Genomic DNA, 26,659 nt, shown 5'->3' with positions numbered 1-26,659 from the left:
CATAGCAACGACAGACGCCACGGGAGCGAAATCGCTTTGGAAAGGAGGAGAAAGTGGCGTGGCCACGCTTTCCACGTGTTTTTTAGATGTGACATGTGAACGGCCCCAAACACGGAGCATTCCTTCAGATTAATGCCGTGTTGAAGCAAAAGTCAGTGCCGATTGTAATGAACTGCGTATGTGTGTGATGTTCACCGTGCGAGAATGACTGAAAAATAGTCAGGAATCGATAAATAGAATCGAAATGCGTGCATCGTATCGAATACCCGGTTCTTTGAAATTTGGAACCAGTTCTCGATACCCAACGCTAGTCTTCTTCGAGAGTAACTTTAATAGTAACTTCAGTGGTTTGCAGAGTTAACAAGCTCTTTTGATGAAGTTAAATACCTTTTACCATTTTTGAATACCTTTTTCATTGTTTCTCCATTTAACTACTTTTTTGAACACCTTTTCAAAGTTTTTCTATTGGACTATTTTTTTGGACCTTTTTGCATTTTTTTTCTCCATTGACTGTTTTCGACAGTTTGTGAGTATGAACAGACTATTAGAAGATCTTGAGGTACACTGTAATATGTATTATATGGCTCATCAATATGTATATTTTATAATTAATTGCCTTAACATTGTCAATTAAGGGACCGGGATGTAGAAGCCATAAAGTTACTAATGTTGGTATTTGTCTTTGTCTTTACTATATGTTACTATATTTCTGTATTTCCACTTTAAAGGGAATTAATTGCACCCATTTTGGGATTTTCCTGTAGGCAGCCATTTTAAACAAGATATAAAAAGCTCTAGCGTAAGTTCTGCCAGGAAGACTCTGTTACGTCATTTATTAGTTTAGATCTAACCAATCATTATATAGCACTTGGGGTATAAAGCATCGGTACTTACACATATCTGAGTTCGCAGATGCTGACGCCAACCTCCAAATAGAGCTTAGTTGCAAACCAATATGTCATTGAACAAACATACCGTTTGTGACTATTCAGAATCAGATGAAGATTTTGTCCCACCATCTCCGCTTCCTGTGCAACATAGTACGCACATTCAGTGCCGCGACTCCTCATGGGCTCAGTGGTCTTCAGATAAAATCATCAGCACCCTTGGGGCCGCTGGTATACCTATCATCCATGGATTATCAAGAAGAGATCTGCTTTTCCTGGCCCATAACACCCTGGGTAGTCCATCTTTTACTGTCGATACTGCTCCAACTACTTCAGTGCCGTCAGGCCAGACCAAACATGCTAGTAGGAAGAGAACTGCCAAGTCCTCTTCTCCTCATCCAGCCAAAAGATCTACGCAGCCTGCACGTATGTCATCTCCGCCGACTTTCTCTGAACCTGTAGATGCTAATACTCAGCTCAGTCAAAGGAATCGAAGGTGTCGAAATTCAAAAATGCCTTCACTAATTCTAACCTCCCACCTAATCCTCTTACGAACTCTTACAATTCAACCGATTTTTCCTCCTCCTGTCAGATCAAGCTATCCCCCGTGCGTGCCTTTGACTTCATCTGCCCTGCCAGCATCTCATAACACGATCCAGACGCCATTTCAAGACGTTTCTGCTCCAACTGTAACGTCAAACTTCAGTCTCTCTACTGCAGGGATTCCCAAAGTGTGGTGCCACCAGGGGGTGCGCGAGAGGAAAAATGTAATGGCGGTCTGTTTGTGGGATTTTTCCATACAATAAAAAAAAAATGAACAGTAAACATTTCCTTTGTAATTGCTTTTATTTTAAATAAAAAACTATAATTCATGGGCGTCGGAACCATTGTATGTTGGTGGGACAAGACCCCCCACTTTTTAAGACAAATGATATTGGACCCACTCACTTTTACCGTTTCGAATTAAGCATTTGTCTGTTCATTTTTCAGAGCACGTCATATGTCAATGCCCAAAGCACAGAGCCCGATGATGAAATAACTTTATTAAACTGACTTGTTTCCAAAATTTCTAGTGCTTTCCTTGTTCAATGACTATTTTCCTTGTTTTTATTTTAATGCACTTTTAAAGACGGGATCACCATACTTTGTACAAAACGGACTTGCTTCTTGTGTCTGCTGCAAGTTTTGCGCACGAGCCACGCACCTTGCTTGTATCCATCCATCCATCCATCCATCCATCCATCCATCCATCCATCCATCCATCCATCCATCCATCCATCCATCCATCCATCCATCCATCCATCCATCCATCCATCCATCCATCCATCCATCCATCCATCCATCCATCCATCCATCCATCCATCCATCCATCCATCCATCCATCCATCCATCCATCCATCCATCCATCCATCCATCCATCCATCCATCCATCCATCCATCCATCCATCCATCCATCCATCCATCCATCCATCCATCCATCCATCCATCCATCCATCCATCCATCCATCCATCCATCCATCCATCCATCCATCCATCCATCCATCCATCCATCCATCCATCCATCCATCCATCCATCCATCCATCCATCCATCCATCCATCCATCCATCCATCCATCCATCCATCCATCCATCCATCCATCCATCCATCCATCCATCCATCCATCCATCCATCCATCCATCCATCCATCCATCCATCCATCCATCCATCCATCCATCCATCCATCCATCCATCCATCCATCCATCCATCCATCCATCCATCCATCCATCCATCCATCCATCCATCCATCCATCCATCCATCCATCCATCCATCCATCCATCCCTATGCTGAATTATTTTTATCCCCGGTGGGATAAAAAAAATATATATCTCCCCCGGTGATACTACTCCACACACCACCAACAGAGCATAAAAAATACCAAAAATAAAAATATTTTTTAAAACATTGACAAATAAAACGCTGCGTTTAAAAAGAAATGTCCCTTTACGACCATAGCAAAAGGGACACTTTTCAGACGTGCATTCCAACTTCACCTCAGACACAGGCACAAGTCAAACGAGCGTGGTGAGGACAGGGGACTTTCAGTTGAACAACAGTGAACTGCGGTCAGATGAAATGTTGTCAGGCTATGTCAGTAAAACTCCAACCCGCCGTTAGGCTATAGCCTACTGTGCTTGAGGCGCGAACTCAAGAATTGCTTGCGCAAATGCGCCGGCGCGCGCTGCATAGATTATCATAGTTTAAAAGCGCAAAAGAAATTACGGGCGTGCACCGTCGTTATTCTGTTGTAAATTAAGTAATGAAATGACCAAACATGCGATTAAAGCTGCATTAAAACTGTGCAAGAATGTATGTATTTGTATGTATGTATGTATTTGTATGTATTATTATTATCCAATTTGTTGTCCTTAAAACGTCTTAAAATGCACATTTGTACACCAAGGAAATCAAAATTTTGCGAGGATGACCCACCCACATTTTTTATTTTGCTTCCAACTGCCATAATTTATAAGTTTTTGATAGAAACGTAGAAGAAGACAGCTGCTGTCTTCTACGCACTGCTCTTCTTTTATGCACTGCAGGCTATGCTCTTTGTTACTTAATTATGTTGTGGATCTAATTTTATTGTCGCACTTAAAAAGTTTCAGATTGATCCTCCTTTTTAATTATTTTATCTATTTCGGAGCTTATTCTCTTTAATGTTGTGCATCGTTTGTAACTTCATTGCAATTTAATTAAATGTACTGTCGTTCTAATTTCCATAACCGTTGTGTTATGATGATGATAATGCTAGTTCCACAGTCATTTAATAGGCCTAGCCTATTGCTGCAATGTTTCTTTTACGTGGCTGAAAATAACCGTGCTTTCTGTTACTGAGCCTGTGTCTGTCACTCGTCCTCTTAAAAGTGGAAGCTTGTGCGTAGCGTTGTTGCATTATATTGAAACTTTGTTGATGTTGTTATTGTCATGCGTGTTGTGGTTATTTGCACATGATTAAACATGAGTCTTTATATGGTGATAAAACAAAGCTTTGTTGCGTTTTTTTTTTTTTTTTTCTTGAAGTGGGGTTTGGGGGTGTGCCAACCCGGTTGGGACATAGAAGGGGGTGCGCAGGAAAAAAAGTTTGGGAACCGCTGCTCTACTGCGTACCAGCTCAAGAGTTCGGTAGGCGTTTTGTCTCTTCGCTGCAGTTACGGTGTCTCCTCAACTCAGAACAAATATAATCCAAGGCTTTCAGACGGCTTTGCCCTTCAGCCAATCCGGATCCAACACCCTGCCTCCCTCTAGCAGAGATAATAATAAATTAGACGAATTGCTGAATTCGGCCAGACACTATATCTCAAAAGGCGTGGCTCCCTCCACACTTAACGCTTATACTTCAGCTTGGTCTTCATTTTTAATGTTTTGCTTTTCCTTTCAGATCCCGTTATTTGCCATCTTGATCATGACCATTTGTTCCTTCTTGGTTCACAATTATGAAAAACACAATCTCAAAATTTCATCTATTCGTTTAACACAAGGTATTTTAATCCTAATTATCCAAGTGTTTTCACTGTACCTTCTATTCGCTTGCTACTCAAAGGCATAGCCAAATCGTCACGTAAAACTTCAGATAAACGCCTGCCAATCACCTTGTCTATTTTGCAAAGATTAATAAATTCCATCCGCAATGGTCTCTTTTCTTCTTATATTAACATTATGTTAGAAGCAGTGTTTCTTTCAGCTTTTTATGGCTTTATGCGTCCAGGGGAATCTAAACATTTCAATTCTTCCCGTGGCATTTTCTTTTTTTGATCTACATTTCTCGCCTAATTTCTTTACTCTTTTCCTGAAGCACTCTAAGAATGACTCTCAAAGATCTGGTGTCACTTTATCATTTTCTAAAATTAGTAATAGCTTCTGTCCCTTCACTTCTATGATTAATTATCTCAAAGTTCAGCCTAGAACTCCTGATCACTTTCCCCTTTTTTTTTATCTAATGGAGTACCCATTACCAAGGCTTGGACTCACTTAGCCACTGTGTTAGAAAGCTGTGTTCTATTTCCCCTGCTATATACCGGGCATTCATTCAGAATTGGGGCAGCCACCACAGCTGCTGACCGTGGAGTTTCAACATTAGCTATCAAGCTCTTGGGCAGATGATCTTCCTCTGCATTTGAATTCTACAAAAGACCAGATTCCAAAACTATCCTTGACGCTCACCAAGCTCTCTCAAGTCTTGATTAAGGTAAATTTCATGCAAATACTGGTGGTGGTGGTGGCGCTATGTTATACTCATTCATTAATTATTTTTGTTTTTTGCTTCTATAGCTTAATCACTTTCTGTGGTCTCATGCGGCCTTGTCTCTATGTTGCTTAATGTGGCTTGTCTCATGTCGGCGTTCAACGTCATCGTGTCTATGTGGCCTAACGTGGCCATTGTCGCCGCTTAAGGCTATCGTGTCTATGTGGCCTAACATGGCCGTTGTCGCCGCTCAAGGCTATAGTGTCTATGTGGCCTAACGTGGCCATTGTCGCCGTTCAAGGCTATCGTGTCTATGTGTCCTAACGTGGCCTTTGTCTCTATGTAGTTATTATTGTCTTACACTCTAAGTCCTTTCATGTTTAATTAATTTTTATCTCTGTTTCAGGAGACCGCAAGATTCACCACTGGTGCGTGTATAATTCCTCTTACAATTCTTGGGGGTAGGCTCCGTCCCATTGGGATAATTCTTCACCATCTTTGGGGGTCGGCTACGCCCCTGCGTTAATCTCCAGGCAGGATATGCAGAGCCTACAACCCTTAGGATGTGTGCTACGGACGGAGTCTACGCCAAAGAACTTTATCTCATTTTGTAGCTTACTGGTTGTTAATAAATTACATTGTTACATTATCTTGCCTCCCGAGTCTTTCTGGTAGAAATGAAAGCTCTAGCGTAAGTTCTGCCGAGAAGACTCTAATGTTACGTCATTCATTAGTTTAGATCTAACCAATCATTATCTAACACTTGGGGTATAAAGCATCGGTACTTACACGTATCTGAGTTCGCAGATGCTGACGCCAACCTCCATCCTCCATCCTCCATCCTCCCCACCACCACCAGGATGGTCCCTGTCCATACCTCCCAGGGGGTTGGCTACGCCCCCTGCCTTAATCTCTAGGCGGGATATGCAAAGCCTACAACCCTTTGGATGTGTGCTACGGACGGGGCCTACACCAAAGAACTTTTTCTCATTTTGTAGCTTACTGGTTGTTAATAAATTACATTGTTATGTTATCTTGCCTCCTGAGTCTTTCTGGTAGAAGTGTAGTTCATGCTAAAAAATTGTCTATCAAAACCAACACGTTGAAAATGTTCACTAACCCGGCAAAGTTTTTCTATTGGATTGGCATTTATTCTCTTTAGCATGTAGTGTGAAGTATTTCACTCAGTTCCCTGATCATTCTGATTCAATATCAGTGAGTGAAGAACAAATTTAACATACGTTATGTATTATGCATGTTATCGTCTCTGACAGATACCATGTTGAAGCTCAGGCTGACATTTTCTGCCTCTTCTTGGAAAGCGACGATGCATTCAAAACATCCGGTAGTGTGCTGCTTCTCATAGATACTACCATGTATTGTGCATGTTATTTTTTGACAGACATCGAAGTTGTGATATTCAAATGATGTGGATTTGAAAACAAATGGATCATACAGCAATAATTATTTATTTCTTTGTCAGCACCCATGAGTGTGTTATGTCAATATTTTTAGTTCTAAACACATTTTAGTTCTGCCAAAAATATAGCTGCTTGCCATTGTTGCCAAGTCCTTGGTTTTCCTGTGCAATTGGGCTACTTTTACACTGTTGCCACGTTTTTCTTTTTTTTTTTCCATGTCTGCGGGTTGAAGCGACCCCAAATAACATGATATTTAGCCATGGAATGTGAATTTTACCAGGTGAACCCCCAAAAACGTGGTTTTGCAAGACTTACTAATTAAACAAAAAACACAGCATTAACAAAGATTAATCTGTATTAAATGCATACAGTGAAAACGTACTCGGTTACTAACGTAACCTCGGTTCCCTGAGATACGGAATGAGTACTGTGTATGGGGAAAGGTCTCCTTTTTCCCTGTTACTGAAGCCTTTTTCAATAACGCAGTGTAACTGCATCGTCATTGGTTCACTCATAGACAAGTTGTTGAACCACTGATGGCGCGGCATAGCTGTGCGGCCTATGGTGACAAAGCGCATGAATATTCCCGCCAAAATGGGCGGTGTTTAGGGCTATATAAGCAGGCGTTTCGCCATAGGATTTCAGGTCATTCGACTGAAGCGACGACACTGAAGCCGTAGCCTCGTGGCACAGCATGTAGCGCAGTACTCGTTCCGTATCTCAGGGAACCGAGGTTACGTTAGTAACCGAGTACGTTCCCTTTCGATACTTCACTCGTACTGCGTATGAGGAACGAATTCAACCGCGCCGTGCCGCGGCAGGGAACGACTGGACTTGTCTTGGACACCGCGAGGGAACCAGAGGACAAGTGAGAAGGCCGGAGCCGTCGAACCCTTGTTACACTACAAAAGGGGAGTTAACTCCCGGAGTGGCATGAAGCGGAGCTCGATAGAGGCCGCTGGATCATACCGAGAGGACCCGAGCTTGTAAGATCGGGATGTCCAAATGATAAAATCTGACAAAAGTGGACGGCGAGGACTAGCCGGCCGCCTCACAGATGTCTTTAATAGAAACTCCACTAGACCAGGCCCAAGAGGAAGCCATTCCTCTAGTGGAGTGGTCTCTAACTCCTATGGGGCAGTTCAGGCCCATAGAGGAGTAACAAAGAGCAATAGCATTGACTATCCAACGCGAAAGACGTTGCTTTGAGACCGAAGACCCTGTGGTGCGACCGCCAAAGCAGATAAAGAGCTGATCGGATTGCCGAAAAGGCTGTGATCGCTCAACGTAGGTCCTTAATGCTCTGACGGGGCAAAGCAATTCCAGCTCTCACTCGTCCGACGAGGGAGGAAGCGCTGAGAGGGAAATGACCTGTGCTCTGAATGGAGTCGAGAGCACCTTAGGGAGGTAGCCATGGCTAGGTTTCAAAACGACTTTGGAGTCGTTGGGCCCGAACTCAAGGCATGCAGGGCTCACGGAGAGGGCCTGCAAGTCGCCAACATGCTTAACCGATGCTAGTGCAAGTATCAGAGCGATTTTGAGCATCAGGGGCCTGAGGTCAGCTGAACGCAGTGGCTCAAAGGGAGGCCCTTTGAGAGCTCTGAGGACCAAAGAGAGGTCCCAGGTGGGAACGGTGAGAGGACGAGGTGGATTCAATCGCCTAGAACCTCTCAAGAAACGCACCACAAGGCTGTTTCGTCCCACTGACTGGCCAGCGATAGGAGCATGAAACGCTGCGATGGCTGCTACGTAAACTTTGAGCGTTGAAGGGGTGCGACCCAAATCTAAACGCTCCTGGAGGAAAGACGGTATCGGAGATATGTCACACTCCACTGGGTTTATGTTGCGTGCAGAGCACCAGCCAACAAAGACCGACCATTTCTGGGCATAGAGGCATCTCGTGGACGGGGCTCTTGCCTGAGAGATGGTATTTAGCACGTCCCCGGGAGGTTAGCAGGCTCCCATCGAGGGACCAGAGGTGCAGAGCCCAGAATTCTGGCTGGGGATGCCAAATCGTCCTGTTCACCTGAGAGAGGAGGTTCCGTCTCAGGGGGATCGGCCACGGAGCTTTTGTGGAAAGCCTGAACAGCTCTGAGGACCAAACTTGGCTCCTCCAGAGCGGGGCCACCAGGAGGACCCTGTGCTTGTCTTCCCTGATTTGTCTGATGACCTGTGGGATCAGAGCGAATGGGGGAAAAGCGTAAAGGAGGGTGCTGGGCCAAAAGTGGGCCAGCGCATCGTCCTCCTTCGAGAAATAAATTGGGCAGTGAGAGTTGTCTTCTGAGGCGAAGAGGTCTACCTCTGCCTTCCCTAAGAACTCACTGCCAACCCGTGTTGGACGCATCTGTCGAGAGCACCGTCCTTCTGGACACCGCCTGTAGGGGTACTCCTTGACTGAACCATACAGGGTTCATCCAGGGTTTCAGAGCTGTCAAACAGGCCTGATTGACCCTGAGATGCAGGCGGTCGCACCGCCAGGCTTGAGGAGGGATCCGGAACTTCAACCAGTATTGCAGAGGCCGCATCCGAAGGCGGCCGAGCTGCAGAACCACGAAGGCGGAAGCCATCAGCCCTAGCATCCTCTGGAAGAACTTCAGAGGGAGATAGGCTCTGTTCCTGACCAATGCCACGAGCTGCTGAATGGCCAGAGCACACTCTGGCGAGACTACAGCCGTCATACGGGCTGAGTCGAAGACTGCACCCAGGAACGTTATACGCTGGCTGGGGAGCAGTGAGCTCTTGGCAAAGTTGACCCTGAGACCCAGGCACTCCATGTGGCTGAGTAGCACAGATCTGTGATGCTCCAGCTCCAGCTCGGCTCGCAACTGGGCTAGGATGAGCCAGTCGTCGAGATAATTGAGAACCCGGATTCCCATCTGTCTCAGTGGGGAAAGCGCCGCGTTCATGCACTTGGTAAAAGTGCGAGGAGCTAGGCACAGCCCGAAGGGAAGGACCGTATATTGGTAAGCCACACCCTCGAATGCAAATCTCAAGAATCGCCTGTGATGGGGGGCTATCTGGATGTGAAAGTATGCATCTTTCAGGTCCAGTGAGCAGAACCAGTCCCCGGGGCAAACCTGCGCGAGGATCTGCTTCAGCGTTAACATCTTGAACTTCCCTCTCATGAGGGAGAGGTTCAAGAGTCTGAGATCTAAGATGGGTCTGAGACCGCCATCTTTCTTGGGGACTAGAAAATAATGGCTGTAGAACCCCAAACTGCTCTCTGAGGGGGAAATTATTTCTATAGCTCCTTTCCTCAGAAGAGTTGTGACTTCAGCTCGGAGGACATGAGCGTCGTCCGTGTTGACTGAAGTCTGAAGCACCCCGCTGAAGCGTGGGGGCCTTCAGACGAACTGAAGCGAGTAACCCCGACTTAAGCTTGACACTCTGGGGATGGCCTGCCAGGCAGAGAGAGTGGAAGAGGAGATTTGCTCTTTCTTTGAGAAGGTAAAATATTTGTGTTCACCATGAGAACGGTGTTTGGCATGGACGCAACACTTTTTGGCCCAGTTAGCACAACACTGAACCTATCTCCCGCACCCAGAACTGAACGGGGCGGAAGGGAGACGGAACAAAAGAGCTTTTGGGGTGGTCCGGCCTTGGCGAGACTTTGCCCCATCCTCTTCCTTCCTGATAGCTCAGGAAGGCTTAGGAGGCATCGGGTCCAGCGAGATCTTCGGCCATTCGGATGTTGCCTCGGGAAGGAGGAGCGCTTTGTGGGGCGTGAACGGTGGCGCTGTTCCTTGGGCGGTGCTGCCTGAGAGGTAGAGGGGGCAGGCTTGCTCTGCTGAGTCGGCGCAGACCTGGGGCGGCTGGAAGCAGACATAGAGCTGGAGCGCTTAGGCAGGAAGTGTTGCATGGCCTGGGGCGACTTCTGTGCTGCGGTGAAGCGTTCCATAAAGCCCTCTACCGCTGGCCCGGAGAGACCGGGGCGTCCAAAAAGACCGTCTTGTCCACAAGTGGCGCTCAAGCATGACCAGGCTGGCCATGGATCGTCCAATGGCCTGGGCTGTGGCCTTTGTGGCACGCAGGGCTAAGTCAGTGGCGCTGCGGAGGTCACGGAAGGCAGGTGCATCGATGCTTCACCTGAAACACCTGGAGAATCGCCATGGTGTGCAGCGCTGAGGCAGCCTGGCCCGCGGACGTGTAAGCTCTGCCAGCCAGGGCAGAGGTGGTCCTGCAGGGCTTGAATGGAAGGGCCCTCTTCATCTTCCAGCCACGGGAGGACAGAGGTGAGCCTCCACTGCTTCGTCCAGGGGCAGTAGATGCTTGTAACTCTTCTCTTCGGAGCCATCCACAGAGGTGAGGGCTGAATAATGTGTAGTACGTAGGCGGGCAGAATACGGGGCACGCCACGACTTCATCAGCTCGTCATGAACCTCTGGGAAAAACGTGGCGGAGCGTTGGCGAGGGGCCTGGCGATGACCTGGCAGGAACCACTCATCAAGCCTGCTCCGCGCAGGCTCTTCTGGCAGGGCCCATTCGAGGTCCAAATCCTCCACTGCCTTTGAGAGGATGCGGAAGAGCTCGGCATCCATAACCGGCTTGCAGTCAATGGGCTCCAGTGAGGGAAGGTGGGCGGGGTCCTCCGAATCACCGGCCCATCCTTCAGTTTCAGAGGCCACGAGAGACATGGAGTCATCAAGCGGCTCATCCTCAGAACCGCCGAAGAAGATGAGGTCGCTCTCTTCTGCCGAGGGACGCAGCTCAGGGCGGGAGAACAGGACTGGGGACTGCTCTCTCGAGGCAGAGGGTGAGGTACGCGGGGGCTGAGCCGGCGTGATCTCATCCAACTCCGTGTGCTGGGCCGCTCAGCCCCGCTCTGCCCCGCTGTCTCTTCCTAGCCGGCTCGTGGGAGCAAGAAGACGGGAGGGCGCAAGCGGCGGGACCACCATCACTGAAGAAGGCGATACACGAGCGCAGAGAGGCGAGACTCATGTTCTCGCAGTGAGAACATGAGGTCCCGGTGAGTGCAGCCTCTGCGTGGGGTCTGCCCAGGCAGCCGACGCACTCACCATGCCTGTTGTCATCATGCAGAGGGGCTCTGCATGTGCCACAAGAGTGGCGCGGCATTTGCAGCAAGCCGCCGCCATGAAAACAGGATTTGAGGGGCTCTTTTAGAGCGGCGAGGGCCGCGGAAAGCTCTTTTAGAGCAGTATGAACTGCTAAGAAAAGCTCTTTTAGAGCGGTGATAAACCGCGGGAAAATGCTCTATAAGGCGCGCTGGATGGCGGCAGGAGACGAGCTGGCAGGCAGCCGGAAGCGGGCGGCTCGAGACGCTTCTTCATCGGCAAGCTCAGCAGTCCGCTGCGGGGGCCTCTTCGATGGTGGCGAGAGCTTCTTTCCAGGCGAGCTTCTTCCAGGTGGCGAAGGCTTCAGCCGGAGATCAGCGAGGAGCGATGTGAAGTCGTTGCTGAAGAAGAGAGAACTGAAATCCTATGGCGAAATGCCTGCTTATATAGCCCTAAACCCCGCCCATTTCAGCGGGAATATTCGCGCGCTTTGTTGCCATAGGCCGCACAGCTATCCCGCGCCATCTATGAGTGAACCAATGACGATGCAGTTACACTGCGTTATTGAAAAAGGCTTCAGTAACGGGGAAAAGGGAGACCTTTCCCCATACGCAGTACGAGTATCGAAAGGGAACTACACTTAGTATATATTATATATTAAATATTACATTTCTGTACCTGAATACTACAGTTAGACCATGCTTTATTTGTAACTTTGTTATATTGTATTTATCTATGCTTAAAGTATTTGTTCTTACTTTTTTACTGACTATTCACTTGTCTTTAATAATGATTGAACTTTATTAGATAGGATAGTAGTTTTTGCCGTTGAATTTCAGAGGAACTGAAAGCAAACTCTGAAAGCGAATGAAAAGCATGCTGCAAACTGCTACAGCAAACAGTGACCAACTATTTAAATGTTGAGCAGCAAGCTCATTGGCTACAGTAGCAACAGGAACCAATCAGCTTGTGCCATCACTGCCGTGTAGTTAATGATGTGATTGTCAGCAGGTTACGTTAAGGACCTATCAGCCTGTACCATCTAGAGTTTAATGACAGAACTTGGTATGTACAGTACAGTCCAAAAGTTTGGAACCACTAAGATTTTTAATGTTTTTAAAAGAAGTTTCGTCTGCTCAACAAGGCTACATTTATTTAATAAAAAATACAGTAAAAAACAGTAATATTGTGAAATATTATTACAATTTAAAATAACTGTTTTCTATTTGAATATATTTCACAAAGTAATTTATTCCTGTGATGGCAAAGCTGAATTTTCAGCATCATTACTCCAGTCTTCAGTGTCACATGATCCTTCAGAAATCATTCTAATATGCTGATCTGCTGCTCAAAAAACATTTAATGTGTACAATTGTACAAAATATTTGTGTACAATATTTTTTTTCAGGATTATTTGATGAATAGAAAGTTCAAAAGAACAGTGTTTATCTGAAATCTAATCTTTTGTAACATTATAAATGTCTTTACTGCCACTTTTGATTGATTTAATGCATCCTTGCTGAATAAAAGTATTCATTTCTTTAATTTCTTTAAAAAAAAATTAAAATAAAAATTCTTACTGACCCCAAACTTTTGAACGGTAGTGTATAATGCTACAGAAGCTTTGTATTTCAGATAAATGCTGTTCTTTTGAACTTTCTATTCATCAAGGAATCCTGAAAAAAAAAAAAGTACACAACTGTTTTCAACATTGAAAAATAATCATAAATGTTTATTGAGCAGCAAATCAGCATATTAGAATGATTTCTGAAGGATCATGTGACACTGAAGACTGGAGTAACGATGCTGAAAATTCAGCTTTGCATCACAGGAATAAATTACTTTGTCAAATATATTTAAATAGTACACAGTTATTTTAAATTGTAATAATATTTCACAATATTACTGTTTTTTTACTGTATTTTTAATTTAATAAATGTAGCCTTGGTGAGCAGACGAAACTTCTTTTAAAAACATTAAAAATCTTAGTGGTTCCAAACTTTTGGACTGTACTGTATATATATAAAAATGGCAATTTTCAGTGCTTTAATTTGGAGCAAGCGATAAGGTGTAATGGCTTTATTGCGTCAGATATATGCAACTTTGTTCACAGCTGAATAGTTATCAGTAATGAATCCATAAAGTGAAGCAATGCTCATTCTGTTTCTAACTTAATATGTTTATTGCTTTAAATTTTAGAGGTAAGCAACATCGGACTTTGAATTATATTTTAGTATGCTAATAGCTTTTTATCATTAGGGTTGCATGTTTGTCACATCTTAGTTATCAGTGAGTGTTTCAAGAGTAATGAATCATCACAAAAATTTAAAGTACCTATTCAATTAAACCAGTTATTCAAGGAGACTAGAAATGATCAGAAATTGAGCACAAACAGTACAACTTGAGACAGACTTAAACACACTAATGTGGACATCAAGAACCTCATTTACTAAATAGTTCTGTAACTGCCAGGATTATCTGAGCTGGGAGTAAAGTAAATACATCGCAATATACTGTACAATATACGAGTTCAGCAGACACAATGTTTAGGAACACTTAGCTGGGTCTGACGAATATGGTAAGAGCTAAAACATTTCAGGAAGGAGAACCACAAATAAATATCTGTCAAAGTTGTGTTTATAAGAGATCTGACTTTTACAATGTCTGCTTCCATATAGTCTCTGGATTTGTCCAAATTTACGCATTGAATCTTTAAATATATTTAGCCAAGTATTGGCTTGGCTACGACTAAGTATTTTTTGTGGCTTCAGTATATTCTTATATTATGCATTGTGGCTGAATTGTACACATTACTAAAGTCCTATTCTGATGGGACTAGTTTTCCCAGAGAACATTAGAAAAATTTGTGTTTCACAAGTGTACTTTGTGATTTTAATCCTGTCCCATTCTGCCATGTCTGTTTTTCCCACACAATCTCAGAAAAAAAATGACAGAGCAAATGACCTACTGTTCCCTTTCTGTCTGTCACTTTTGACACTGTCAAAATACAGACACCAGGGGTCTCTCTTGGGAGTCCAAACACCTCTGACATATTCAGAAAAGGACAATGAAATTAGCAATTGAAATTTGCATGCATGGCCACTCCACTTGCTTTACTCAAGTAAGCATTGTTCTTTGGAGGCCTCTGCAACGTGCGTTGAGGGCGAGAACGGGGATGAAATAGGAGAGCTTCTGCCAGGTGAATCCCTTGGATCTCTCATTCCTCCACTCGCACGTGTCTTCCAGTAGAGTTCCCAGATTAGTTTGAGAGCTCGCCTGGAGCAGTCTGATGCTTAAGACTCAGCTGGGCCCTCAACCCCAGTCTGAGGCTGACAGCGAGATGGCAGCCATGCTTGCCTGAGCGGCCGCAAGCATCGGGTTGGAGTCATAGGCGGAGCGTGGCCACAGGTCAAAAATTAACTGGGGCTTTGGCCAAAAATGCACCTGCAAATTAAAACTAAATCTAGTAATAAAGTGAAAATGAAAATTAAATGAAAAGTGTCGATTGCGGGATTAAATTTAGATCTGCTTATGCTGCATCATACCTTAAAAGTTTTACAATATTGTGAACTATATCCAATCACACACAACCCTGCCGAGTTTATAAATGCAATGGCCAATCAGAGGCATTAAGATTAGTAATCGCTAAAACACCAGAGTTTTGTTCAGTGCGCGAGCTTAACTCTGAATTCTGACTGAATTATGCACTCGCAAATACTCTCTTGAACTGATCATAAACTGATAAACAGATACTTGAGAGCGTCGAAACTAATATAAATAGGTTTTTCTGTTTACAACATATTTTTGCAGCGTTGTAGCCAATATAGCCAATCATAAACATATCTCTCTTGAACGCAATGGCCAATCAGATGTGTTTAAGTTCAAATCCCCTCACCACTCAAAACACCTGAGTTTTTGTCCAGTGCTGAGATCTGCACACTCAAATCCTCTCATTATAATTTCACTTGTCAAGTCAAGTCAAGTCAAATTTATTTATATAGCGCTTTTACAATTGGTAATTGTTTCAAAGCAGCTTTACATATTAGAAGCACAGAAAAAAAAGGGAAGTGGTTGTAACAAAAAAGTGTAGACATTATGTAGGTTAAATAAGATATTCATTGTACAGTCAGCTTAGGTGATTAGCAGAACTTTGTGAGATTGCAATGAATTAAGATGAGTGACAGCTGATTACCGGTATAAAGTGAGTGCTGTAATGCATGCTTTCTAGGCGATTATCCATTCAATTTTAAGAAAACGTATGTTTTGCTGCATTAGGTAAGATAAGGCAGTAGGCTATTTATCATTCGAACTGACTGCCATGCCCAAATCACACATATGCTTGCCTGTTCAAATAATAGTGGTTTGGGAACATAACCACTTTAATAACAAGAGCGTTTATGCTGGGATGTGTAGGTTGTTGATAGGCAACACGTAACTATTTCATGACATTCTATTTAAATGTGTTTTTAAGGAGGAATCGCATCTAGCCTTACCCTGGAGTTGGTTCACTCTCTTCTATGTTTGGAGTGTACTCCTCTGCCCTGTCCTGAGCGCTCGCGGCTCTGCACCAGTTCCTTTCTATCTGGACGTGCACGAGGAGCTAAAGAATTTGTGGAAGGCACCTTTTTCTGCCAGAACATGATATACCTGCTCCTCTATCCTCACCACCCTCAATGTTGGTGTGGTGAGGGCTACTTGGAGGTCCCTCAGGTGGAGAGAGCGATTGCGGTGCATCTGTGCCTGCAAAATTCCGCCACCTGGTGGCATTCCATCTAGAGAGTGTAAGTTTTCTTTGTCCCTCGTGGCAAGAACCTACAGTGCCTCTGAACAAGCCGTTTCCTCTCTGCATGCCATGGCCATCCTGCAGGTCTACAAGGCCAAGGCATAAGATATACAGGAGAAGATGCAGGAACTTTGTTTGGCAACCAACTTGTGGGTCAGCCTGATGGGGATGCAGGATGCTGTGAAAGTACACTTTCTTGATGCCCCCAGCTCTCATGCTGGCCTATTTAGTAACACTGTCGAGGATTTTGCACGGCAATTCTCGGCAGTTAAATAGCAGACAGAGGCGATTAAGCACATTGTCCGGCAACCAGGCCCGGACAACGGACCTCTTGCAGGAAGGTGGCACCACCTGCTCATCCACAGGCTACTAAGAACCCACGTAAAGCTTCAAAGCAGACCTAAGATAGGTGACCCGGGGAAGGAGAGGAAGCCACTGACCTCACCTCAGGCTTGAGGTCGAGCCTCACTCCTGGCAGGGGGGCGGGAGAAGAGCAAATTCCATCGACCAGACGCTATCAGGCAGATGGCTGCCAAACAGTCAGCAAAAGAGAAATCTTTCCTTGGTTCTCACACACACGGCGCTCATGGCCCTCATTACCACGACGGCCAGGCAGTGAACATTGGCACCAGAACCTGGTCGTACACGACTATATCACTTCCTCACGTTCGAATTCCAAACCATACTGTACCACTTTTTTAGGACCCTTCCGTTGGGGTACCAAGCACAATAGTACCAATATTACCGGTACCAAAAGTGTGGAGCTACACTCATTGCAGAATGTTGATTGGTTGACAGAGAATCGTCACTTGCGCGTGCTACAAGGTGAATGACAACATAATACCATTGCAACATATTTTTCGTCTGTTTTTCCTTTTGCAGCCTTCAGCCTTTGCTCAAACAAAGCTGCTATATGTCCTCCGTTGTTGTTTACTTCACTTTCTTCTTCACGCGAGAATGATGCCGATCACTACTTTCCGGCATACACCACGCCTATCAAGTAAGGGTACTGTTGGCGGTGGAAACTCAAGCCAGATCAGGGTTTGCCGTCCCAAAACGTACTGTACTGCACTGAACTGAACCATACCGCTCAGTGGAAATGAGCCATTAGTGAAGGATGCGATAGAGCCTGTCCCTCCAGCTGACATGAAGAAGGGGTTTAACAGCATTTACTTCATTGTACCCAAGAAGGGTGGGGGCTCTGACTAGTCATTGGCCCTATGAGTACTGAATCAGAAAGTATGCATTTCCCCAAGTGAGCCTCACTGCACACATGTCATGCAAGATCAGGGAGGATGTAGAACAGGCCATATTGGCCCAACTAGACCAGTTCTCAGAGCTTACGCTGATGGCTCCAGACCCTCCCTGGCAAAACCCCCTGAGGAAGGACCTTATTTCTCAGGGGCAGGGCACAATCTGGCACCCACACCCAGACCTCTGGAACCTCCACATCTGGTCTCTAGACAGGGCAAGGAACTCAGAGGGCTCAGTGTCTTTCCAGGCCTTCCTGGAGGAAAGAAAGCACTGATCCAATACCACATCTCCATGGGTCTCCTCACTATCTTGGCTCATCAGCACAAACCTAACTGAGTGAAGCAGGGGGTGGCCATGCATGCAAATTTCACTCACCAGTTTCATTGGCCTTTTCTGAATATGTCAGAGGCTCCCAAGAGTGACCTCTAGTATCTATATTTCGACACAATATCGAACAGTACAAGGGTTACAACAGTAACTGAGATGTTTTTCGGCTAACTCAGTGGTCCTCTGAAACATCTAATCTCATTCGAATGTGAATGTATGTGATTGGTGATATTGTACTGTTCTAAAGCTTCTCCTTATTTGTTTTTTTTACCTACCTAACCTACTGGTTGCACACCAATCTTCCGCATGCTTTCATTTCATTTTAATATGAATAGTATCTGATGAAAAAAAATTTAATTAATAAATAGAAAATAAAAAATTAAACAAAAAAATAAATATCAATAAATTATTCATTAAAAGAAATATACATCATATGTAATGCATGCAAGCACAGCATATAACCTTCTGTAACACACACATCTAGAAAACACATTCCCACCTTTGTAATAAACACAGAGATGTTAGTCCCATCCATATCGGTACGTAAAATCACAGACGTCAGGTCTTATTAAGAATTAATATGACTAATATGGCTATACTTTCACCTGGTTAAGATTGACTTTGTATTGCATTAAGCTTCTAAAATACAGTTTCTGTTGCACATGGACATGTTCTATGAATATATAATAACTATTTTCTCTGCTTCACACCATGTGTCTCCAGATGCAGGTTGTGTATTATTTCACAAAATGAAAGCAAACTTGAGATAACTGCATGACACTAAACTGCATGGTACTATTCACAATAGCACAATTGATAACATCAACGTAAAAAAGGATTAAAAGTACAAACCTCTTTCTCCAAATAGGCTGTCCACTATAGAATTCAACAGCCTGTCAAACATTTCAAAGTGGTTCTGAAACAAAGGGAAAAGAGCAGAAAAACAATGAGATGTATTGAGAATGCAGGTATGTGTCTTCTCAGGTCTCAGTGACCTCCTGTTCCCCACTGACCTACAGTATGTGCCCGTCATAGCAACACATACACATCAGATTACATAGTATGCTTGCTTCGGGAAAAATGATCCCATAGGAATGCAGACAGATCAATATACATTATAAAACCATACGTCACCTGATCAGAGGATAATATGATGTACAATGGCACTATAGATTTTACACACTTAAGTTATGAATGTAGCCTATACAGATTCAAAAGTATGAACCCTTGTTTTGCTTTTGACCCACATTCTTCAACCCAAATGCCTAAACAAAAGGTTTTTCCTCTAATAAACAAATATGGTTTTGTATGCATCCTCTGAAATGGCTTGTATTTCTCTTTAATCAGCAGAAAGTGCTGAAAAGCAGAAAGAGCTGAAATGAAATGCAAACTCTCTCTGTACTAAACGATAACAGTGTCCTCTCTCGTTTTACAGGTCATTGCTTCTCTCCCTGCTTTTCTACTATCTCTCTCTGTTTGGATCTGGTTAAGTGTTCACTAAAAAAAAGAAATAAAAAAAACTGTACATGAATAAGCATTTTAAAAAACAATTTGCAAATAATAATAATAATAATAAAGATTCATCTAGTTATTACTTGTGGATAAATAGGGATACTGACATCTTTAAAAACCTGCAGATTAGATATAATTGCAAACTCTGAAATCAGAGTCAAAATTTGAATATACAGTCGATGATAGGGAAAAAAAAAAAAGTTGTACATGACACACAGCTAAGCTTTAAAGGGGTAGTTCACCCAAATCAAAATCTGTCATTAATTATTCACCCTCATGTCATTCCAAACCTGTAAGACTTTTGTTGATCATTAGGAAAAAAATTAAAAGGTCACATCTTCACATATAAACATTGATCAGCGAACATAAACAAAAGCTCAACTGAACCTGTTTGACGCGTGAGAACAAACCTCTTACAGAAGCTCAAACGTGCTGCGTAACACACGAGAACATCAAGCAAACATGCTTGAGCTTCCGTTTACCACAATTGATGTGTATGTTGATGAATGTGAATAAAAGCCTAAATTCAATATGTTCATCATACAAAGCAATAGATCTCTTTGTGAACTTTTTGAAGCGTCAAAGTGTCAGCTGTGTAGTTGTCTATAGAGGGACAGAAAGCTCTCAGATTTCATTAAAAAAAAAAATCTTTTCAATCTTTTAATTTGTGTTCTGAAGATGTCTGAAAGTTTTACAGGTTTGGAATAACATGGGGGTTAGTAATTAATGACAGAATTTACATTTTTGTGTGGATTATCCATTTAAAGAGAATACAATAATTTCCCTTTTTGGCACAGCCTATTCAGAATTTTTAGGTGGAAAATAGAAGAACAATTTAATGTTTTATGTTAATAAAATTCCCAGTTATTTAATTTCATGTCTTAAGGATGTGTAATTATTGCTTAGCCGAAGTAAGAACCCAAGTGAAGTTTATTGGAGTGGTAACAAATACAAATTAAAGCTGCAAGCAGTGATGAAAGGACCCTCGCACCCAGGGCCACCGCCACCCATTGGCCTTAGAAAAAAACAGTGAATAGTGGGCGTTTGCGCGGGTAAATATGGTGAAGTCATTTTGATGTGCAACACTTCCTGCTGCCAGGAGGTGGCGCTTTGACTATAACTGAATGTCGCCATGTAGATGTCTTCAGGCCAGGACTCTAATAAAACGTGAAGTTTGGGGCAGATCGGACATTGTATGCCTGAGTTACAACTACTTCCTGTTTTATGGCGAAGCATCGAAATTTGAAACGGAAGCTCAAGCATTTGAAAACAATGCTTCAGGAAGCTTTGGAGCATTATGAATCAGTGTATCGAATCTGCTGTTCGGAGCGCCAAAGTCACGTGATTTCAGCTTTTGGCAGTTTGACACGCAATCTGAATCATGATTCGATACACTGAATCATTGTGCTCCAAAGCTTCCTGAAGCATTGTTTTGAAATCACTAAATAAGTCATTATTTTGTTGTTGTTTTTTTGGCACACCAAAAATATTCTCGTCGCTTTATAATATTAATATTGAACAACTGTACTCACATGAACCGATTTAAACATGTTTTTAGTATCTTTATGGCTCTTGAGAGAGGAAATGTCATTGCTCCCTATGAAGGCCTCACGGAGCCATCGTATTTCAACTAAAATATCTTAATTTGTTTTCCCGAAAATGAACGAAGGTCTTACGGGTGTGGAACGGCATGAGGGTAAGTAATAAATGACAGAATTTTCATTTTTGGGTGAACTAACCCTTTAATATTATAAAGCAAAGAGAATATTTTTGGTGCGCCAAAAAAACAAACAAAAAACGACTAATATAGTGATGTCCAATTTCAAAACACTGCTTCAGGAAGCTTCGGAGCGTTATGAATCAGCGTATCGAATCATGATTCGGATGTAAAATCACTAAAATCACTAAAATCACTTGAATGTTCAAACTATCAAGCCTTTAAACACATACAATTTACAAACTTTCGTGATGACACAAGCAAAAGCAATCTCACTTCTGGGCTCACGTGCTGTCTGTCTGTGTGTGTTGAGTCACGTGACTACAGACGCAGTAGTATGTTTTTAAGGGGAAAGTATTAATAGGATTAAAAAAACGAAATAACCGACAAAATTACGTTGATTAGAGGTTCTGAATTTTGGTTTTGATTACTTTTTAATTAATCATCCGTCCCTATTTCAGAGCAGCTTCCCCAACACTGGAAACACATGACTATGACAACCAATGACAAAGTGAAACTAATCAAACAAGAACCAATAGGCTTCGATTTGTTCGACTTGAAGCAGCGCTGCACAGACCAATTGGTGTGTAATATCAAAGTACCACGAGAGTGATTAAAAAGCATACAGAGCTCTCTAATCACTATTGCAGTTCTTTGATGTTATACACCAATCAGTCTGTGCAGCGCTGTTTCAAGTCAAACAAGCCTAATAAAAAGACTGATAACAAGATAACATGACAATGAACCAATGGAAAGATGTACATGAACTAAGGAACCACAAGGCAGGATCACATAAGGGGCAAGGGAATCACATGACAAATTTCAAAATAAAAAACAAGAAAACATGAAAATGAAATTAAACCAAAAACAGATGTGACAACTATATTATAAAGGTACAAAACAGATTATTATTATTATTATTATTATTGTACATTAATGTCAATTAATGAAATATATGTTTACTGTACATTTCTAATCTGTAATTTTTTATTATTTTTTTTTTTTTTTACCATAAATGTCACTTTTTTAAGAAAAATGTCAAGTATGTAGTTTCAGCAACACTGGCGGAGCCTAGTTGAATTACAAAAAAAAAAACATATACTCATAAAGGATATTATTTTGCAAATGTCCCATTTGTGCATTGTTGCCCAATTTAAACCTCACAAACGCACTTCTTATGGGTGATTGTGAAGGCATCAACAGGTAAAAGTAGGCTACTCTCAATAAAAGTCCAACATATTAGGAATACTTTTAGCTGTGCTGCTATATGTCATGAGTAAGCAATTGATTAGGTAAACACTCTGCAAATGCGAAACCCATCCAACATATCTGCATTGAGTGTTTTTTTTTTTGTTTGTTTGTTTTTTGTTTTTTTTAACATGACACACAACTGTTTGAGCCTTAGTAAACATTATAAACTGTCTATTGTAGTGCATTGTATCTCACTGCCCTGTTCGCTTTGACATGTTCATGACCTGTTTAAACATTTAAGTAGGGCTGAGCAGTATGATGGTATATATTGTGACCACGTTATAAAGTATCGATCGTTAGAGATTTTACTATAGACCTGTCGTTTATTTTGCTGTATGTAAATACAGTGGCAAGAAAAAGTATGTGAACCACTTGCAGAATCTGTGAAAATGTGAATAATTTTAATAAAATAAGAGAGATCATACAAAATGCATGTTATTTTTTGTTTAGTACTGTCCTGAGTAAGATATTTTACATAAAAGATGTTTGCATTTAGTTCACAAGACAAAACAATAGCTGAATTTATTAAAGTAACTCCATTCATAAGTATGTGAACCATTGATTCTTAATACTGTGTGTGGTTACCTGATGATCCACGACTATTTGTTTGTTGTGTGATGGTTGTTCATGAGTCTCTTGTTTGTCCTGAGCAGTTAAACTGAGCTCTGTTCTTCAGAGAAATCCTCTGGGTCCTACAGATTCTTCAGTTTTCAAGCATTTTGAACAGGATGAGGATGTTTAAATATTTTGTTTAAATATCATTGTTTTCATTTAGTACTGCCCTTCGGAAGCAACAGAAGATACTTGCATGTTTCCCGGAAGAACAATTAAGTACAATTTACCTTGATATTTAAATTCAAAAATTTTTAAGTGATGAATTTTTCATCACTTAATGCATTGTGTTTCCTTCTGGAGCATCAGTGAATGTTTGAACCTTTTTTAATAGTTGAGTTTGAGTCCCTCAATTGTCGTCAGTGTGAAAAGACAGATCTCAAAATCATTCATTCACTGCTGTAAAGGGTTCAAATATTCAAAAACTGCTTGAAAACTGAAGAATCTGCAAGACCTGAATGATTTTTCTGAAGAACAGAGCTCAGTTTAACTGCTCAGAACAAACAAAAGACTCATGAACAACCATCACAAAACAAACAGTTGTGGATCATCCAGGTAGCCACACACAGTATTAAGAATCAATGGTTCACATACTTTTGAATGGGGCCATTTTAATAAATTCAGCTATTGTTTTGTCTTGTGAACTAAATGCAAACATCTTTTATGTAAAATATCTTACTCAGGGCAGTACTAAACAAAAAATAACATGCATTTTGTATGATCTCTCTTATTTTATTGAAATGATTCACATTTTCACAGATTCTGCAAGTGGTTCACATACTTTTTCTTGCCACTGTATATCCGCATAGCACAGTACTAAAAGTTATATACACGTAAGAGAGATGAAGAAACATACATGAATGAGAAAATAAAGAGTGAGATGTGCTTGAAGTTGAGCACAATAAGCTGTGTGGTTGGTGCTTGCACTGACTGACATACACCTGAAGTGCGTGCACAGAAAACTGCCCCTTTCAGACAGCATGGGATCACAAATTCAGTTCTCTTTCATGTCTTATTGTGCTTGAATGGTCAGATAGATGCACAATAATGTCAAAATGCCCGTCATGTGGAGTATTCACATAAACATAGTCGGTTATGTATTGGGTCAGGGTGAAAACCAGATGCATGTCATTAAATTGGATCCGTGCATTCGGTCTTAAAGGAACAGCATGCTCTTGACTGAATCACTTTTGTATTTTTAATAAGAATCAGTTCATATTTGATTAATACAGTGAAGACTAAGCTGTGTTTTAGTTATAAACTTGATTATTCATTACTGTAGTATTTCTTACTACGTTAAATAAACCTACTATAACTGAAAAACAAAGTTTATTTAATTTGTATCTCTGCTCTGTTGTATTTGTTCTACTGTTTGCAATTTGCTTCTTTGATCTTATTTTTACTAACAAAAATAAAATAAAAATAGCAAAATATATATCGTTATCATGAAAAAAAAAATTCTCATACTGTGAAATAAGATTTTGGTCATATCGCCCACCCCTACTTTGCAGGTCTAAATGCAGTGAACTTTGACTTATATAACTGAGGCTGACAGTCTTTTCCCATGTAACACATCAGTCATTGTCATCAGCCCTCTGTCTCCACCTGCTACAGTAGCCATGCCCCAAATTCTCACTATAGATTGACCTGGAAAGAGACTGACGCATATGAGTGGACCACATTTCGATGGTGTCTGGGGGGCTCAATTTCAATCACCCCCTGGTGGCTGGCTGCAGTATTATTGGTCATAATTCCTGCTCTCTCCATATAATCAAATGAGACAAACTAAAAAATCTACACTTACACTTTACACTTCAAATAATTTTCCAAAGATGGTTTCTATCATTTTAGGTAGTTCTTATCATGCAGATGTATGTTCAAGTTTTAGTTTTTCCAGTAAGTTTGGTTTTAGTTGATTCTATAAAAATGGGGTTGTAATATCATTATTGACAGATGTAATTGTAATTTGTTCTTTTTGTAAGGTCAGACGAAAACACAGATGTCTTGTGACCATTAGTGACCAGGAACATAAAGGGGTATGAGTGATTAATGATCAATATTTAAACTGATCTAAAATATTTATTTAATCTTATTTGTGTTGTATTTCATCTGCAACAACATTATGAACTTTTATAAAAATACAAACAGCACAATAGCAAAACATGATTTTTTTTTCTTAAATATTAAAATTAAGTATTAAATGCATCACTATTCAAAAACATGACCAAAGTTTACTAAAAGAGCAAGAAGCACTTCACATACAGCTAATTAGAGTTATCAGCAGCTGTCACAGTAATATATGGGTAGCATGTGGAGTTTTTCATGTCATTTGGATTGGTCCCAGCCAGGTTACCCTGACATCAAACCTTTGTAGCATGGCTTCCTCAGTAGAGAGTAAGTGGTTACAGTGAATAGAATAGAATTAAACTGAAATGCCACAGTATGAGCAATGAGAAGAGTACTAAGGGGTTATCTCTGATATAGAAAGTGTGTTAAAAATATAACTGCACTGAAAAATGTGCAGTTGTTACCTTGAGACACTATTTCTGGTATTGGTGTTTTTTTCTTTCATTTGAATAAAACCAATCAATTTGTACATTTGTAGGTTTACCTGACAAAACTTTTTTTTTACAGCCTGAACTTAGAGTTTAACTTTATTCATCATTTGAATAAAGTTCAATCCTAAAAAGAAAGTTTCTGTTTAATTGCAAAAGTTAAATGCATAAAACGTGCATAATGAACGTTGAGAAATAAAAGTAGAGTGTTTTTAGGTTCTGATGTGATATTACTAAAGTTCTAGTAGAAGATATCTTCATCACTCAGCATCCACCGGGATTCTAATGCTCTCATCAATGAGAAAATCCCACGCAAAAACATGTATTACAAGTGAACATGGCGGTCCTTACCATATCTACTAGTTCCGTTAAACAATACGGGACTGCTGGCATCTGTAGACCGATCGGCGCCGCCTGCTTCTCTGCTGTGGAATGAATGAATTTAAAACGAACGAATGCGCGTCCGATCACGAAAGCGCTGGATAGTGACGCAAGGTGGCGCGGTGATGCCAAAAGAGTAACGGAAGTGAGGATGACCAATAGGGGCTCACGTCTTGGCTGTTACGATAGCATGGACTATCAGATGACGGGTTCACAGTCTGAACCAAGGCAACCCTGCGAGGGCCCACATTGGAGTTCAGGAAAGAACTCAGACACCTGCAAAAGATTTCCAAGCGTTAGTTAACGATGTAATGTGATACATTTAATGAAATGAAACAATTTCTTGTAATTGCATACTTAATATCTCTCGATCTATTTTTTCTGACACATAGTTTATAAGTTTTTGATAACCACTCCCTCACTATTTCACAACACTTTCTATGAAACCCCAGTGTGTGATAGTCACTTATAAATATCAGCAAGTGTACATTTGATACATTTAAAACCAAGTAAATTTTTGCAGATGCAGTTCAGATCTATAGCTACACAGTCAAATACCCCTGCAGTGCCCCAAGTACTGAGAATAGGGCAATACATGTTTGCACAGTCTGAAATACAAATAGAAAGTTACCCTCCCGGTGTTTGACAGTGACATGAAGTCTCTGGAAATTGGGCGTAATTCAATGAATTAGATTTTAAAACAATTTTTGCAAAAAAACATG

General features: G+C 41.8%; 1 protein-coding gene across 1 annotated transcript in view; it reads right to left on the bottom strand.

Annotated features, from left to right (window-relative positions):
* The window catches only part of elovl2 (ELOVL fatty acid elongase 2), an 89,985-nt gene extending 63,920 nt beyond the window's left edge, over nucleotides 1-26,065 (bottom strand). The window contains exons 1-2 of the mRNA XM_048175311.1: nucleotides 25,908-26,065; nucleotides 18,762-18,825 (exon numbers count right to left, since the gene is read on the bottom strand). Coding sequence (XP_048031268.1) covers nucleotides 18,762-18,825; nucleotides 25,908-25,949 — 106 coding nt within the window. The 5' untranslated portion in view covers nucleotides 25,950-26,065. The remainder of the gene's footprint in view (nucleotides 1-18,761; nucleotides 18,826-25,907) is intronic.
* Between the last annotated feature and the right edge of the window lie 594 nt (nucleotides 26,066-26,659).

Source organism: Megalobrama amblycephala, linkage group LG22 (genome assembly GCF_018812025.1).
Source record: "Megalobrama amblycephala isolate DHTTF-2021 linkage group LG22, ASM1881202v1, whole genome shotgun sequence".
Lineage (NCBI taxonomy): Eukaryota > Metazoa > Chordata > Actinopteri > Cypriniformes > Xenocyprididae > Megalobrama > Megalobrama amblycephala.
This window is presented reverse-complemented; position numbering and strand designations above follow the sequence as displayed.